Raw genomic sequence first — 18993 nt, forward strand, 5'->3', positions numbered from 1 at the left:
CCAACCTCTGGGGTAGCGTTGGGATCGGAGGCAGGAGATGGAGCTCTAGAATGAGGAGATTGGGAGAGTGTCTGGGTTTGTGGACACACCCAGGTGCTGGAAGGTGCACCGGAAGAGGGCGGAAGCTCCACCCCCCACCCCCGTGCCTTGCCCTATGCGTGTCTTTCTCCCATCTGGCCATTCCTGAGATAGATCCTTTATAATAAACCCATGCATGTAAGTAAAACATTTTCCTGAGAACTGTGAGCCATTCTAACAAATAATTAGACCTCAGGAGGGGGGTGTGGGGAACCCCCAATTTATAGCTTGTCCAGAAGCACAGATGGCTTGAGGCTTGTGACGGGTGTCTGAGTGGGGGGCAGTCTTGGAGGACTGAACCCTTTAATTTATGGGGTCTGACTTCAACTCTAGGTAGATGGTGTCAGAACTGAGTTGGTGGTTTCGGGGCCTCATGGACCAAGGAATTTGGATGTGACCTTGAGAACTTTGTAGAACGAGGGGAGATTCTAAGTATCAAAGTGTTCTTTTTTTTTTTTTTTTTTTTTTTTTTTTCATTTTTACAAAGCTGGAAATGGGGAGGCAGTCAGACAGACTCCCGCATGCGCCCGACCAGGATCCACCCGGCATGCCCACCAGGGGGCGATGCTTTGCCCATCTGGGGCATCGCTCTGTTGCATCCAGAGCCATTCTAGTGCCTGAGGCAGAGGCCACCGAGCCATCCCCAGCGCCCGGGCCAACTTTGCTCCAATGGAGCCTTGGCTGCGGGAGGGGAAGAGACAGAGAGGAGAGGGGGAGGGGTGGAGAAGCAAATGGGTGCCTCTCCTGTGTGCCCTGGCTGGGAATTGAACCCAGGACTCCTGCACGCCAGGCCGATGCTCCACCGCTGAGCCAACCGGCCAGGGCCTAAGTATCAAAGTGTTCTGAATGGACGTGGCGGCAGTGTGTCCAATGTTCCAGAGCGGAGAAGTGGCTGTTGATGACTGGCTGTTGAGCATGTAATCATGACAGACAAGGTGGTGCTAGTAGGGAAACATCACATTTCTATTCCTCCTGATGGTTACTAGAGTAGTCTTATAAAACACCATGGGCGTGGGCGGTGGTAGCAGGACAAGATCTGTATAGAAAAGAAAGGGCAAGATTTGCTGAAGGACTAAGTGTGCTGTTGGAGAGCAGGAGGTGTCAGTGTCAAGGAGGACTCCAGAGTGTGGGGCCACGCCACCGGAGGGTTGGAGCTGGGTCACCAGGAGCTCTGTTTTGGACACATTCAGTCTCAAATACTGACCAATCAGTCAAGAGAAGCTGTCTACTCTTGGCCATCAAAGAGGTAGCCATACCATCTGGAAACACAATAAAAAATAATAGTAATAAAGTTGCATTCAGTACAAGGAAATAGTATCATCTATGTTTTCAGGTCTTTTAGCCATCCTGTAGGAGGCCTGTCAGCCTGTATAAGTCTGTATCAATCCAGAGGTGGGTGTCATATAAGTTCAAGGTAGGTGTTCAGTGCTTGTAATGGGACTGCAGAGGGAGGTACCTGTGCCAGGTTTGGAGCTATTAGGAAAGCTGGCCACCAGTAGAACTGACTCCAGAGTGGAGGGCAGCGAGTAGGAAGGACTCTTCTGTTCCCACACTCCCCTGAAGCTGTCCCCCGGCCAAGGCCCCCAGGGGCATGTTCCCGGACTTTCTTGGGACTCGTCTTACTTGACCTCTTGGCATGTGACATCTGATACAAGGAACCACTTCCTCCCTTGAAACTCTTCTCCTGGCTTTTTTTTTTTTTTTAATTTTTAAATTTTATTTATTGATTTTTAGAGAGAGAGAGAAAGAGAGGGAGAGACAGAAAGAAGGGGGAGAAGTGAGAAACATCAATTCATACTAGTTGCTTCCTGTGTGTGACTTGACCAGGCAAGCCACCAGGGTTTCGAACTGGCGACCTCAGCATTCCGGGTCGATGCTTTATCCACTGTGCCACTACAGATCAGGCTCTTCTGACTTCTGTGACCAAACTTCTCCTGGTTTTTCTTCCCCCAATTTGTTCCTTCTCAGGCTTCCCTTTCGGTTTCTATGTTTCCGATATAAGGGCATAGTTCTAGACACCCTTCTTACACTTTCAAGGGATGTCATCCCCACAGATGTGCTGGTAACACCCAACTCAGCCTTTCTTTCTTTCTTTTTTTTTTTTTTTTTACAGGGACAGAGAGAGGGATAGATAGAGACAGACAGGACAGAGAGAGATGAGAAGCATCAATCATCAATTTTTCATTGCGACATCTTAGTTGTTCATTGATTGCTTTCTCATATGTGCCTTGACCGTGGGCCTTAAGCAGACTGAGCAACCCCTTGCTCGAGCCAGCGACCTTGGGTCCAAGCTGGTGAGCTTTTGCTCAAACCAGATGAGCCCACGCTCAAGCTGACGACCTCGGGGTCTTGAACCTGGGTCTTCTGCATCCCAGTCCGACACTCTATCCACTGCGCCACCGCCTGGTCGGGCCCAACTCAGCCTTTTTGAGGACCCAGAGTACCACACCTCCTGCTGACCATGGGGGTCTCAAAGGTACCTTCAGCTTTATTCACATAAAACAGAACTCTTCCTCCTCTTTTCCGGAAAACCTGCTACTCTGCTGGAGAAGTGGTCCAGGGAGAAAGGATGAAGCTGAGACCAGGGTAGCAGTGGGGATGGGGGGGAGGGTTCCGGAAAGGAAACGAGTAGTAACAGCCACAACGCTGACGGCTTACCACGTGCCAATCATTGTGCTGAGTGCTCACACGTGTCCTCTCAGCCAGTCATTCACAACAGCCCTGAGAGGGGCACAGACCCAACTGCAGTGGCCCTGACAAGATTTGATGACTGACTAGTGAAAGGCAAACGACTAGTAGTGGATGATTCCACTGTTTTTAAATTGGGTTTCTAAACATAATTACTTTATTGTAGAGCAGCATGCTAATGCACCTCGATGTGTATCAGTTACCTGCTGCAGCATAACAAATCATCCATTTCAGTGGTTTAAACAGCCATTTATACGGCTCAGCTATCAGGACCATCGGAATAAGTGGTTCTTCAGCTGGTCCCCCCTGGGCGTGTCCTCCTCGTCAGCGAGGGGGCGCTGCTCCGGGGTGTTAGCTGGCTGTCTGCTGGGGTTGTGGAGGAGACTGGGTCATGTCTCCCTTATTACCCAGAAAGCTAGCTCAAGCTTGTTCCCATGGCGACTGGCAGGGTTCCCAGAAAGAATGCAAGTATGGGAGGCTTCTTAAGGCTCAAGTCAGAATTCATATGTCACTTCTTCCACGTTCTTTGGCCAACCCAAGTCACTAGACTATCTCCACCCAAGGGATGGAGAAGCAGGTGCTGCCTCTTGACAGGGGAAGCTGCAAAGGAGTGTGGTCGTTTTTTGCAATCTGCCACGGGTCCTAATACCTTGTATTTGACCCTGCTTTCATTCTGAGGTTGACATGCTTTTTAAACTTTTCTGACCTGATTTACAGTTATTCTTACCCTTTACTCGTTCCATCAGATTTTTTTAATTGAATGTATTGGGATGACGTTGGTTCACAAAACCATACGAGTTGCAAGTGCACAACTCGACAAACCACCCTCTGCCTGCTGCATGGTGCACCTTCTGCCCCTAGCAACATCTCTTTCTGTCTCCATCCGCCCCTTCGCCCACCTCCACGTAGCCTGCCTGGCTGTCCCCACGCTGTTGACTGAGTCTGTGTGTTCTGCATGTATGTTTGTTTGTTTGTTTGTTTTTTGTATTTTTCTGAAACTAGAAACGGGGAGAGACAGTCAGACAGACTCCCGCATGCACCCGACCGGGATCCACCCGGCACGCCCACCAGGGGGCGACGCTCTGCCCACCAGGGGGCGATGCTCTGCCCCTCCGGGGCGTCGCTCTGTCGCGACCAGAGCCACTCCAGCGCCTGGGGCAGAGGCCAAGGAGCCATCCCCAGCACCCGGGCCATCTTTGTTCCAATGGAGCCTCGGCTGCAGGAGGGGAAGAGAGAGACAGAGAGGAAGGAGAGGGGGACGGGTAGAGAAGCAGATGGGCGCTTCCCCTGTGTGCCCTGGCCGGGAATCGAACCCGGGACCCCTGCACGCCAGGCCGACGCTCTACCACTGAGCCACCGGCCAGGGCTGCATGTATGTTTTTTGACTGATGCCTTCACCTGCTTTCATCCAGCCCCCACCCGTCTTCTCTGACAGCTCTCAGGCTTCTCCATGCGTCTCTGCCCGTTTCTGTCTTGTTCATCGGTTTATTCTGTTCATTAGACTCCACATTTAAGTGAGTCCATCTGATTCGTTGTTTCTTGTCACAAGGCCTGTGAACTCGGAAACTGGATAATCGGATTGCTTTCTGTAAATACCTGTGAGCTCAGTGACAACGCTGGGGAGGCCTGTGTGGAAGCAGGGGCAGGTGGGCTCCGAGCGCCGAGGGGCGCCTGCAGTGTTCAGGGCGTGGTCTCAGTACCACATGGTCCATGGCTGCCTGGGGGCGGTTTTCGCTCACCCGTTCTTAGCTTTGGTCCAGATGTATGAGCTGGTATGAAGACTGTTTTAAGTGAGTTCCTCCATAAAAAGGATCAAAATGCTAGAACTTTGGAGAGTTACAAAGGAAAAGAATTTGTATTTGGGGTTCGATGAGGGGAGGAAGTGATTCACCTTTGATGCTAATAGTTGAGGTTTCCATGGCTTCGGTTCTACGTGGCTCTAAAATACAGAGAAACCATAAAGTTTCTTTAACTTTATTACTGGAGGATCAAGGAGGAAGCAAAGGAGTGTGGTTTGATCCCTTTGGGTTGAAGGAAAAGAGAAAATTTATTTTCTCCTGTGCAGTGCAGGGAAATTTATTTAACATCTTATCTAAACAAGCCCTTCACTCGTTTACCTTTAAAAAAAAAAACAAAACTCTTTGTTTTCTCTCTCCCAAGTTAGCCTCACGATGGCTCATGAATTGTGAGTGGTGAGAGCCCTTGAACCTGGAGAAATGGCCCTTGTCTTTTCCATTCTAACTTCTCCAGGTGGCTCCATGTCTTCTTCCAGAGTACAACAAAAATCAACACTCAATCCAAGTTTGTTGTTTTTTTAAATGAACTCTTAGCCGAATTTGAAAAATGTTAAACTGTGACTTAAAAACAACATTGGAACTTTTGCTTTAAATTCTAATGAGGAGACTGACTGCTTTATCTCGACAATTTAAAACAGACACATATCTGTCTGATTAATGAAGTAGGTCAGGCATTTCCTGGAACCCAACACTTAGACTATTATCACCTTAGTAATAATAGCAAAGAGTGGGAATCTGTCAGGGGTCACGCCATGGTCAGAGAAAGTCAGACGTTGTCATGGAAATGTGAGCTGGGACAGCCCCAGGAAGCCCCAGAAAGCCCCAGAGGCTGCTGGTGTGCTCTACAAATGCTTAGCCCCCCCCCCCACTGTATTGATTCAGAGCCTGTCTCTTTTTAAATGACATTCACCAACATGTGCATACTCACCTTCCACCAATAACTTCAGCATAATCTTTAAAGAGAAACAAGTCAGTGTGTCTATTTTCTTAAGTGACGGTGCTAATCAAGGAAGAGTGCAAATACTTTCTTTTTCTTCCAGTAAACAGTTTGTTCTCTAAAACTTCGAAGCCAGGAGCAGAGGAACAGGAAGTATTCTTCCAGTAGGGCTTCGTGTTATCTCGTAGGTAAAGGTTTTCTCGGGGCAGAATGATCGGTAAGCCAGCATGATGCCACCAGTGCTGCTGGGTGTCTGTGGGGTAGCGCTCCGCTGAGTGCTGAGAAGCTAACCTTGAACAAGACGGACGAAGCTTTTCCCTTCATAGAGCCCATGCTGGAAATAGGTGATAAGCCAGTCATCAAACAAATGATACAAATATCAAACAATGACAATAACGAGAAGGAAAAAAAAAAAAAAGAGAGATGAGATTAAAAGGGTGGTTGGTGGCTTGGCATGGAAGGCCCAGGACTGAGGCAGGTGGCTGGGACCCTGCTCTCTGAAGAGGGGAGGGTGGATTGAGACCTGAGCCATCAGGCTTCAGGTCTGGGGGGAACGGGCATGGGGAATGTTTAGAGCACAGGTGAGGAACGGGAGTGTTAGGGGACTGGGGGAAAGTTCAGTGTGGGGAGCTGTGTGAGGGCGGGGCAGAGCTGCAGAGACAGGGTGCGGAGGAAGAAGGCAGGAGTCTGTGGACCACCGACCGGAAGGAGGGAAGAAGCAGGCATGCGGGAGAATCCCCTGATTGTCATTTGGCGGCTGTGTGGGGCCTGGGGCTCTGAGGTGACTAGAGAAGTCGGGAGACCTGTGAGGAGGCTGCAGGAGTCTAAGGCTGCAGAAGACCGACCATGTGGATGGAAAGAGGCGGAGGGACTGGGATCTGAGGATGAAGTTACAGGCATTTCACCATACATAGCCGTATGGTAGCCACTAGCGTCCTGTGGCTACTTCTGTTTAAATTTAAATTAATTGAAAGGGAAAATTCAGTTTCCCTCTTTGCACTTGCCACATTTCAAGGGCTCAACAGTCACCCCCAAGTGCACACAGCTGCTCGGTTGGGCAGCACAGAGCAGTCCATCATCGCACAAAGTTTCTGTTGAGTGGGAGTGACCCCAAGGTATGTGTCTATGACTGTTCTTTCCAAATTCTTCATTCTCCTCTCTTGTAAGGGCAACCAAACTGCCATAAATTTTATTTAGTGTACATTCTGTCAAGAGCTGAGGGTGGCCTGACCAGGCATGTTTTAATGGTTTTCACACCAACATCAGAATAAGGTTGGATGCTTGCTTCACGAAGCAGAGGGGACCCTACACGCTACAAAGACCATTTCTGTGAGTAGGAGAAGCTGGGTGAGCTGGGATAATCCCCAGGCGCAGTGGATAGAGTGTCGGACTGGGATGCCGAGGACCCAGGTTCGAGACCCCGAGGTCGCCAGCTTGAGCGCGGGCTCAACTGGTTTGAGCAAAGCTCACCAGCTTGGACCCAAGGTTGCTGGCTCAAGCAAGGGGTTACTCGGTCTGCTGAAGGCCCACGGTCAAGGCACATATGAGAAAGCAATCAATGAACAACTAAAGTGTTGCAACAAAAAACTGATGATTGATGCTTCTCATCTCTTCGTTCCTGTCTGTCTATCCCTATCTATCCCTCTCTCTCTCTCTCTCTCTGTCTCTGTGGAAAAAAAAAAAAGCTGAGGGTGGAGGGAAATTTTGTCCTGAAGTAAGTTCATAGCTTTAGAGCATTAACTGAGGCCCAAGAAGATGTAACCTTGGGTTTGTGGAAAGTTCTAGAGGGAAGGTGAGAGGCATGATACCTCCATATTGGAGAGCCATTTGGGTGTGTCAAGAGGCAGAGTCCAGGCCTGACCTGTGGTGGCGCAGTGGATAAAGCATCGACCTGGGAACACTGAGGTCGCCTGTTCAAAACCCTGCACTTGTCTGGTCAAGGCACATATGGGAGTTGATGCTTCCTGCTGCTCCTCCCTCCTTTCTCTTTCTCTCTCTCTCTCTCACTCTGCCTCTCCTCTCTAAAATGAATAAATAAAAAGAAATTTTTTAGAAAAAGAGGCAGAGTCCATATGGCAGATAAAGGCTCAAAATGGGCACAGGTGATAATTTGGGGGAAGAAAAGAATAAATAGAACAGATCATGCAGTGTCCAGAAGTAAAGAAGTGATTAAGAGAAAGATTACTGACTTTGATCAATAACTAGGAGCGAGAGTTTAGGATTACATCTGTCCATCACCGTGCAGTCCAGGATGGGGGCAAGGGGGTGACGGGCTCAAAGGCAGGTTAGTGAGCAGTACACGAGGAACAGCTCACTAACACAAGTGTGGGAGACCTTACACAAGTGTGGGAGGAGCTGGCAAAGTGGAAGTTGGAAGAGTGGTTGGAGTCAAAGGAGGAGACGATAATCAGCCTTCCAGTGTGGATCTGGTCGGCACCTCGCTGGACTCTCGGGCGCAAGTCCAGCTGCCCAAGCAGCACAGGGGGGTGCTCACGGGGAGGTCGTTGGGACTGTTGCCTTTGAGGCTACCACACTGTTGGTCAGCAGAGTAGCCTTCAGGAAGACGAGCTGGACAGGGAGCAGAGGAGGCCAGGGATGTTCTGAACCCGTAGCGCCCCGGTCCTGTCGGTCCTGGGTGAGCTGGGATAACCCCCCAGGAGCAAGGGCTGCTGCTTCCCGTCCACCGTCCCAACCTCAAGGTCCTCTCTGGGCCCACCCTGACCCAGAACCTTCCGATGAGGGGATTTAGGGAAAGGGTCTCCAGCTTTCCAGGGGGACAGGCCTGATTCAGCTCCAAGGAATGTGAGGGGCAGTCTCTTGGATGCTGATGAAATGGAGTTTTAGGCGTGAGAAGGAACCAAACCTCAGTGCTGTTCACCTCACCCTTTGGTCCAGAGCTGGCTTGGCCCTTGCCAGGAACGTGGTGAGGATCCCGCGTCCCACGGGCCGTTCCCCGTGTGCTGCTCACTAACCTGCCTTTGAGCCCATCACCCCCCTTGACCACAAAAGTGAAGTGTTGCTGTTCGTTAATACTGTGAAAACAAGGCAGCGGCAGATGTTAAACTGATAAAAAACCTGGTAAAGCTGTCATTGTTCCTGCCTTTCAGGATAGATCAAGATAGCATATCCCCTGGTAAAAAACAAGAGTAAAATGGTTCCGAGTACTGTGAAACTCATTCTTTTTCTAAATGACTGAATCCAACCAACAGGTGGTTTTGAATCGAGGGCCTCCTTTTGTGGGCGCGCGAATGCCCCGATCTTTTCATTTTAGTTGTGTGAGGAGCGCAACTGGTCACTGAGCTCTTCCCCCGTGCTGGGCGCTGTGCTGACCAGGGTGCCGGCATGCGCTGCGTCCTCTTGTCCGCAGTGTCCCCAGTGACCGGTATGAGCTGGGACCTGCCGAAGGTCCCGACAGCCGGTAAGTGGCGGGACTGTGATTCCAACCCAGCTAGGAAATTCAGAGGGAGCTGGAATTCAAGGAAATGCCTGGAGGCTGAAAAAATATCCAAAGCTGAGCAACTAAGTAGCTCTGAGGTGAGTGACGGCAGTTGTGACAGGGAGCACGCTAGGGATCAGGGGTCAGCAGGTGACAGCCATGGTCAGGCCTCCTGCAGGGTTCCCCCCCACCCGATATACGGACGCACCTCGACTTACGGTGGGGTTACACTCCAAATGAACCCATCGTAAGTTGAAAATATTTTGTCAGAAATGCATTTAATAGGCCTCACCTGGCAAAGGCATAGCTTAGCCTAGCCTGCCTTCCATGTGCTCAGAACACTTACATTAGCCCACAGTTGGGCCGAACCGTCTGACCCAAAACCTATCTTGTAATAACATCTCGTGTAATTTATTATACGTATATCCTTGGCACAGTTCATGAAGCTGAAACCACCTGAAGTTGGGGGCTGGATTCGGTCCACTGTGGGGAGCAATTTCTCTCCTCCTTCCTCTCCCATTACTCCTTCTTTTCTTCCTCTCCCACACATTCTCTCTTTTCCTCGCTCTCCTCTGTGTGATCTTCCCTCCTGTGTTCTCTGTCTTTGCGATGAAATCTTCCATCTCTTCAGCTGTCTGTTGAGTCCTACCCAATGAGCAGACACGCCCAGACATCGTCCCTATTCCTCAGGAGGGTCTCTGCTCTCGGTTTTGTAGCGGAAGCAGCTTCTCCTACTCACGGAAATGGTCTTTGCAGCGTGTAGGGTCCCCTCTGCTTCATGAAGCAAGCATCCACCCTCATTCTGATGTTGGTGTGAGAACCATTAAAACACAGCAGTAGTACAGACATCCGACTGGGTGGGCCCCTGTCTCTCCCGCCCCCACACCCCACATACTTCTCGAGGGGCTGTTTGGAAACGGCTCCGGGGACCCTGTGTGTTCCCAGGCTGCAGACCCTGTCTGCTCACCTTGTGCATGAAGACAGTGTGATCAAGACGTACCTCCACGAGCAGAGAACAGAGAAGGAAAGCTCACCCCTTTGAGGAGGCCGTTTGGCAATTCTGTGCATAGAAGAGTCAGAGGGAGGCTCTTATATAGAGACAAGTGGTCCTCCAGGGCCCGGGATGAAATCCAGACACTTGGCGAACCTGCCAGTGTTGTCCGGCACTGACGTGTGACTGCGGAAGTCAGTCGGGCGACCAGACGTGTATTTTCCTGAAGCAGGTGTGGATCTTTGGGGCCACTTCTTGTTATTTCTTCCACTGAGCCCCTGCCCAGTTTGGCCAGTCACCCCAGCGGAATGCTGGAACCCAGACTGGCCTGGGCCTGGTTCTCAGGCCCTGACTGTGGAGGGAGAGGGCTTTTGTGGGGGCGTCCCCGGCCTCTGCCCACTGCTAGCCAACCCACGTGCATCGTCCCTCCTGTTCCTCAGCATTAATGCCACTGGGGTTGATCGTTGCTCTTTCTCTCTCTCTCTCCAGGGTCAGGTGTGGATTAATGGCTTTAACCTTGGTCGCTACTGGCCAGCACGGGGCCCCCAGATGACCTTGTTCGTGCCACAGCACATCCTGGTGACATCGGCCCCGAACACCATCATAGTGCTGGAGCTGGAGCGTGCGCCCTGCGGGGATGATGCCCCAGAACTGTGCACCGTGGAGTTCGTGGACAAGCCGGTTATCAGCGCAGCTGTGACCTACAGCCATCTCCCTCCAGACCTGCCCGATGAAGACTTGTGGCAGGATCTCCGATGACGACTAAAGCCTGTGACGCTCGGGAGCTCTAGCCTTTCACATACCTCACGTGTCCCCCTCCACTGGCAACATTTACTGGAGAGTTCGATTGGAAAATTGATTTAGCTTGTGTGTTTTCACCTGAGGTTTCCCTGAAGCCTTGCAGAGCCTGACCCACCTCTGCCAGGAGCCACCGTGGCCAGTGACAGCCGTGTGACGGCCGTGGCAGCACCGTGGTACGCAGGTGCATCTGCAGAGTTGGGACGGAAGCTTCCGATGTGTTTCTGATTTTTATTTTGGAAGAATCATGTTGTCTTTTTGTTAAATAAAATTTGCATTCGTGATGTTACTGTTTTTGACGTTGAGCGGGTATGAAATTATAGATTCTGATTTAAATCATAACTAGACTTGAGTGGGCTGAATAAGCCACTTCACTCACTTGAGGTTCAAAGTCATGGAAAATCATCTTGGTTTGATCTAGTGGACTGCTAGTTTCCTGATTCTTATTTAAAGCTCACTCTCATTTTGTGTGTTTAGCTGTAACAATTTTACATTCTCCACACACTAACACAGGCCTATGCACATAGACACACATACACATGAGTGCGTGCACTATGTATGTACATGAATATATGCAGGGACAAGGTGTTGCATAATATCAATATGTCCTGCCCGGGGCTGTAGCTCTCTGTTGTTGAACACCGTCCTATACCATGCCTGGTTCTGGGCATATTATATATTTTATTCGCTTGTCCTGCACGAGAACTCTGAGGAATGTACTGTCATCTTCCCCAACCTACCAGGAAACAACGCTATGAGTGGTAGAGGTAAAGTTTGAATCCAGGTCATCTGGCTCTAGTGTCCAGGCACACACTACACACATATAATACATGCTCATGTTCCCATCAGAAAGGATTGGAACAACATAAACAAAAATGCTTGTTTGTTAGGGTTTATTTTTTATTATTTTTATTTTTTAGTGAGAGAGACAGACAGACAGGAAGGGAGAGATGAGAAGCACCAACTCATAGTTGTGGGACCTTAGTTGTTCATTGATTGCTTTCTCATATGTGCCTTGACTGGGCGGCTCCAGCCGAACCACTGACCTCTTGTTCAAGCCAGTGACCTTTGGGCTCAAACCAGCAACCATGGGGTCATGTCTATGATCCCACACTCAAGTCGGTGACCCCACGCTCAAGCCAGATGAGCCCACACTCAAGCCGGCAACCCTAGGGTTTCAAACCTGGGTCCTCAGCATCCCAGGTCAATGTTCTAGCCACTGTGCCACTGCCTGGTCAGGCGGTTAGGGGTTGTTGTTTTTTAAATTGACTTTAGAGAAAAAGGAAAGAAGAGAAAGAAAAACATCTATTTGGTTGTTCCACTTATATATACATTCACTGGTTGTTTCTTGTATATGCCATGATTTGGGATCAAACCCACAACTTGGACATATCAGAACTACACTCAAACCAACTGAGCTACCAGCCAGGGCTAAACAGAAATGTTAACATGATCCTATCTGGTTGCTGATGTTTGAGAGATTGCTCACTTTTTCTTTTTTGCTTACCTGTGTTTTAAATCCTTTACAGAACCTGACCTGTGGTGGCACAGTGGATAAAGCGTCGACCTGGAAATGCTGAGGTCGCCGGTTCAAAACCCTGGGCTTGCCAGGCCGAGGCACATATGGGAGTTGATGCTTCCAGCTCCTCCCCCCTTCTCTCTCTCTGTCTCTCTCTCCTCTCTAAAATGAATAAATAAAATAAAATAAAAAAATAAATCCTTTACAGAGAAGATGTGAGTTTCTTTTTAAGGGAGGGGAAAAGAAAGAATTTTGAAGCTGATCTACGATGTATTTTCATGCCAGTGTATTCTCCCCATCTCGTAGACATAAGTAATGAAGCTGGGAGTCAACAGGGAGTTGGGAAAGTGGTTGCGCCCGCTGCAGGAGTAGAGACAAACTCCCGAGACTGAAACTCCGTGGAGGACTGCTGGCCAACAGCATTTTCTTGATGCTCTGCATCCCGCGGTGTTTGGGCACCCCACAGGGTGAAGGAGGTGCTACATGGACCCAGGCCTCGCTTCACTACTCTTCCTTCCCCTGCTGAGTTACCAAAATGTGTCACATGGCACTCCTTGGAAAGCATGATGTATGTAGGGGAACTGCACCTGCCCTGTCTCAGAGGTCAGCGTGGAGTCGCCAGGAGGCGCGGGCAGTGGAGTGTGATCGCCTCGTGGAGGGTTCTCTTCCTTTCCGTGCTTTCATCTGGCCTTCAGAACCACACTGCACGGTAGGCAGCAGTAAGTCCATTTCACCGATGAAAACGTTGCAAGTTTCAGCAGCAGGTAACATTGGATTTCAATCTGGTCTGTCCCCATTCGAAGCCAACGTGTTTTGTCTTGTCGGTGTACAGCAATCTTTTGGGTTTCTCCCCTTTCTAGAGCACCGTGATTTCTCTTGTCCAGGATGTCGTGTTCTGGAAAATGAGATCTTAACCCATAAATAGTACCCCCATGGACTCTGCTCGGAACCTGTCAACTGGCCACACTCCCTCCGAGAGCCATACCTTTACCTCCTACAAGGTCATTCTCACAGTGCGATGTGGCTTTAAGTTCCTCCTGATTTCTGAGTCTCTGTATGGATGCTACCTTTGAAAATAATAAGGGCAGTACCTTTACTGCCTGCTATGCAAATATTTTATATTAACTTCCTCCCTAAGCCGGTGTTAATATTCCAGGACTTTCTGAGCTGGCTTGGGCTAACCCAACCTTAACACCAAGGACCTCGGAATACTATCATCGCCTCAGTCATCCTTGTGATGATCACCATGTTCTTTTCCTTTGCACGCTTGCTTCTACGTATCCCAGATTTCCATCACCTGCAGAACATCTTGTTTAAAAACAGCTTTACTATAAAGTGTGATTTCCATACCGTAAAATTCAGCCATATGAAGATACAGCCTGATGAGTTATACTAAATGTATGCAGTGGCACAAGCATCCCCACAGCCCAGTTCTCAAACACTCCCTTCAGTCCAGAAAGTTCTCTTGAGCAGGATACGTTCATTCCCACCCCCACACCAGGCAAGCACCAATCTGCTTCCTGTCTCTATAGTTTGCCTTTTATAGGGATTTCCTCTAACTGGATCACAGTAGGTAATCGTCTGTGTTCTTTCACTTAGCATAGTGTTTGAGGATTACCTATGTCTTAGCATGTTCAAGAATGTGCTCCTGGCCCTGGCCTGTTGGCTCAGCGGTAGAGCGTCGGCCTGGCGTGCGGGGGACCCTGGTTCGATTCCCGGCCAGGGCACATAGGAGAAGCACTCATTTGCTTCTCCACCCCCCCCTCCTTCCTCTCTGTCTCTTTCTTCCCCTCCCGCAGCCAAGGCTCCATTGGAGCAAAGATGGTCCGGGCGCTGGGGATGGCTCCTTGGCCTCTGCCCCAGGTGCTAGAGTGGCTCTGGTCACGGCAGAGCGACACCCCGGAGGGGCAGAGCATCGCCCCCTGGTGGGCAGAGCGTCGCCCCTGGTGGGCAGAGCGTCGCCCCTGGTGGGCGTGCCGGGTGGATCCCGGTCCGACGCATGCGGGAGTCTGTCTGACTGTCTCTTCCCGTTTCCAGCTTCAGAAAAATACAAAAAAAAAAAAAAAGAATGTGCTCCCTTTCACTGCAGAGGAGTATCCCATTGTGTGGGCAATACCACATTCTGTCCATCCGTTGGTCTCAGGTGGTGAGCATTTGAATCGTTTCCAGTTTAAAGCTATTATGAATAATGCTGCTCTGAATATCTGTGTGCCATTCTTTGTATGGTCGTATGTTTTCGTTTCTTGGGTACATAGCTCGCAGTGGAATTGTTTAGTCATACGGTAAATGTATGTTTAACTTTTGAAGAAACTGCCGAACAATTTGGGAACACCTTCTCTGAGGCTGGCGAGGAACGCAGTAGCAGCAGGTGGCACTCAGCAGAGCCCCACCCCCCTGCAGTTTGCTCTCCTTCCCCTGTCCCCTCTCTTTCCCTGCTCTGCCTCGGGCTGTTCAATGCCTCTCTCTTTTTGTCTCTGTTCACTGTCAATCTTTGTTTCTCAGCAAATCCAGTTTATTCAGAATGAAATTGTTTAGCACTAATCTTGAGTTCGGGTTTTTTTTCATTGTTTCCCCAACAAGCAATAGGTCTTCTATCAGATGATACAAATAGGAAATGATCTTGTATGGTCTTTGTTTCTTGCCTTATGATTAAAAAAATAATAAAAAGTCATTTTCTGAAATCACCTTTTCAGTCAGCGGGAGGGGTTCTGTCTGGTCTGTGGTGGAATCAATCGCCAGCGGGGCCACTAGCCCGTGGGCTGTGAGGAAAGTCCGGTCAGTGTCCAGATAATTGCAGTGGGTGGTTTTGGAGTGTGTCGTTCTGGGTTTAAGCCCAGCCCCTGCTCTTGGTCTGACTGAGCACGACTTTAGGGGCTGTCCCTTGCCTTCCAACCTTCTGGTCCTGAGGTTTGTTAACTGGACACCCAGCAGCCGTCTGGTTGTCTGTGAATGCCCAGTGAAGATTTTGCACTGATCACCACGGGACAGTTGCTCTACTTACACTCCCAGGGGATTTCCCACGTGTGAGGAAGCCTCCCACAAGCTTCACTCTTCTGAACTCCCAAGCCAGCAGCATTGTGTCTTCAGGTGACACAGGACAGGCTTGGAGACAGAAGCAGTTTCATGCTCCTGCTCCATCACTTGCCACTGGCAAGTGATCTCAAGTAACTGGCTCACTTATAAGCCCCAATTTCCTTATCTGCTAAGTGTGGTTCCTGCCTCGTGGGGTTTTTTAATCAAAGACAATAATCATGAAAGCACCTCACACAGCCCTAGCTATGCGGTAGGTGCTTATGGAATGCTAGTGTGATTCCCATCACATCCCTCCACTGAAGCAGGTAAGTGATTGTAAGGAACCGAGGGACAAGGGGAGAAAGAAACACCACCCAGGACACACCATCCTTTTCCTGAATCCCTTTCTGTTCAGTTCAACAACTTGGTGCTTCTACTGACCAGCCATTGTGCTGGGCCAAGGAGGCAAAGGTGAAGGAGACAGTCCACTATCAAACACGGACACAGACTGGGAGATGGAGGAGGAGGTGCCACAGAGAAGGGGGCGGTGCTTCATCCATCAAAACCCTGACATTGCTGGGGGACAGCCTGAGCCTACGGGAAAGACTGGAGATCAGGTCTGGACTTTGAGACCACAGTGTGGACTTCTTTGGTGCTCCATTTCCTTAAAACCTGTTGGCCCTGGGCCCTGGCCGGTTGGCTCAGTGGTAGAGCGTCGGCCTGGAGTGCAGGAGTCCTGGGTTTGATTCTCGACCAGGGCACACAGGAGAAATGCCCATCTGCTTCTCCACCCCTCCCCCTCTCCTTCCTCTCTGTCTCTCTCTTCCCCTCCCACGGCCAAGGCTCCATTGGAGCAAAGTTGGCCCGGGCGCTGAGGATGGCTCTGTGGCCTCTGCCTCAGGCACTAGATTGGCTCTGGTTGTAACAGAGTGACGCCCCAGATGGGCAGAGCATCGCCCCCTGGTGGGCATGCCGGGTGGATCCTGGTCGGGCGCATGCGAGAGTCTGTCTGACTGCCTCCCCGTTTCCAACTTCAGAAAAATACAAAACAAACAAACAAACAAAAAACCTGTTGGCCCTGGTTGGGTAACTCAGCTGGTTGGAGCATTGTCCTGATGCACCAGAGTTGCGGGCTCAACCTCCAGTCAGGGCACATGCAGGAGTCAACAGATGAGTGCATAGCTGGGTAGAATAGCAAATGGATGTTGTTCTCTCTTTCTCCCTTCCATTTTCTCTAAAAATTAATTAAATTTAAAATCTCTCTTAACTTGTCCTCAAAACATAAGGACCTTTTAAGTGCCAACATACTGACTTCCTAGCCCAAAGGGCATTTTTCATTATTGTGTGTTGTTTTGATAATTGTCGGTTGCTGTGTATCAAACCACTTCAACAAATTTGCATAAGTGACATAAAACAACAATGTTGTGATTGGGATAATTCTATGGCTGTAGATTGAAATTCAATAGGCACAATATCCCTAAGAGTCTAAATTTGCATCACTGAGATAGTTCAGTAAACTTTAGGCAATGAATTAAAGTGTTATACAGGATTGATAATTCCCCTTTATGTACGGACTGAAGCAAATTCAAAATAATCTTTAGAATAAGGGCACCATTATCCTACATCTTGGGAAATCCCCCCTCAATAATTTTCAAGGTCAGAGAACAGTCATAGTCAAATATAAGCAAATATACAAAAAAGTAAAGCAACATAAACAAAAACCAGCAGAAAAAAGACCAACACAGGCTTTGGATATTGATATTATGAGGAGGTATGCATTAAATAAAATATTCTACAATATTTAAAACCAAATAAATAACCTTGAAAATATCTGCAGGGGAGAGGATACTCTATGATGAGACATCACAGATTTGCAAAAGAACTAAACAGAATTTCTGGAACTTCAAAATAAAATAAGCAAAATTTAAAACAGTGTAGGGTTTGGGAGCTAGATAGACACAGGAGAAGAGAAATGGGTTGGAATATAAATAAAAAGAAAGAATATAGAATGTAGCGTGGTGGGGAGTAGATACATGAGGAAATAGAGTGAAATGATCTAACATTCTAAAAGGAGAAGATAGAGAGAATGCAACAGTGGTGGTATTTGAAGAAACAATGGGTATAAATTTTCTAGAATCAATATAAGGTGACAGACAGTCCATAGATCTAAGAGGCTCAGCAAATTCCAGACATTTAAATTAACCCTTTGAGTAGTGAGTGTTTTTCTTTCTTTCTTTTTTTTTGGGGGGGGGATAGATAATTGGCTATTCAGCCACTATCTTCCTTTTTTAATCTTTTATTTTATTTTTTTTATTTACAGGGACAGAGAGAGAGTCAGAGAGAGGGATAGACAGGGACAGACAGGCAGGAACGGAGAGAGATGAGAAGCATCAATCATTAGTTTTTCATTGCGACACCTTAGTTGTTCATTGATTGCTTTCTCATATGTGCCTTGACCGTGGGCCTTCAGCAGACCGAGTAACGCCCTGCTCAAGCCAGCGACCTTGGGTCCAAGCTGGTGAGCTTTTTGGCTCAAGATAGATGAGCCCATGCTCAAGCTGGCGACTCCGGGGTTTCGAACCTGGGTCTTCCGCATCCCAGTTTGATGCTCTATCCACTGCGCCACCACCTGGTCAGGCTAGTGAGTGTTTTTCATGCTTGCTGGTCCCCCGGGAGTGAGTTGTTTTTCAAAAAGTGAAATTAGTTCCAGTTACAATTTTATTAACTTAAAATCATGTTTGTTTGATAACCAATTTATGAGAACAGGAAGAACACACATTTGCCTTTTTTAAATGTTGCCTTACACATTTTTAAAATAAAAGTTTTGTATGATCGTACTCTGGATGGTCAGGAGGCACGAGGTAAAGCTGTAACAAATAAAAGCATCTTAAAATTAGATAATAAAGATTACCTTCAGGGGAGTGGGAATAGACTGATCGAGGAGCTTCAAAAGCAAAAATAAAAGACCAAAGATACTAGAATGATATCTTCAATGCACTGAAAGAAAATGACTGCTAACCTAGAAGTCTATGCCCAGTAAAGTTATCTCTCAAGAATCTCGGCCAAAAAAAAATTTAAAAAAAAAAAAACATAACGAGACTATTACTAAAAAATATACTAAAGTATTACCTCAAGGGGAAGGAAAGGGACTCTGGAAGGAGAGTCCAGAAAGTAAAAAGGAGCAAAGAACAAAAAAAGTGGTAAATGCATTCATAAATGGACAAAAATAATAAATTTATGGTACAATAGTAAAAATGACTGGTGGATCTCACAGTATAGAATTATAATACACAAAAACAGGAAAATATAAATAAAGTCTTCTTTTTTGTTACTGTGGTGATAGTGGTTGGTTTGGAGGCTTTTTTTGGATAATATCTGTAAAAAGAAAAGAAAAGCTAAATTACACTGGGGAACAAAATTGTTGTTGCATCCACAAAAACACTTGTTCTTACCTAATTCAAGTGTGCTGATCTCAAATCTGACATTAATTTTTCTCTGTAAGCTACAGGTTTTTTGCAATTCAAGATTTTAGATTTTCATCTTATTGTAAAATTTTCAACATTTAGTTTAACATAATGAAGTAGAATGTCTTCTTGGGCATCATCTTTGTGAAAATATAATAATTTATATAATGCAATAAATACACTAATACACTAAAAGATATGATTGCATCAGAATTTATCTACAATTTTGAAATAGAACACATTAAACACTTACTTTAATCATAAAATTTGCGCA

The 18993-nt window shown here is 48.0% G+C and overlaps 1 protein-coding gene across 1 annotated transcript in view; it reads left to right on the forward strand.

The window, feature by feature from the left end:
* GLB1 (galactosidase beta 1) overlaps positions 1–11008 on the forward strand; it is a 92272-nt gene extending 81264 nt beyond the window's left edge. The window contains exon 16 of the mRNA XM_066246102.1: positions 10416–11008. Within this exon, the coding sequence (XP_066102199.1) occupies positions 10416–10685 (270 nt within the window). The 3' untranslated portion in view covers positions 10686–11008. The remainder of the gene's footprint in view (positions 1–10415) is intronic.
* Positions 11009–18993: the final 7985 nt, after the last annotated feature.

This window comes from Saccopteryx bilineata, chromosome 10 (genome assembly GCF_036850765.1).
Source record: "Saccopteryx bilineata isolate mSacBil1 chromosome 10, mSacBil1_pri_phased_curated, whole genome shotgun sequence".
In the NCBI taxonomy this organism is placed as follows: Eukaryota; Metazoa; Chordata; class Mammalia; order Chiroptera; family Emballonuridae; genus Saccopteryx; species Saccopteryx bilineata.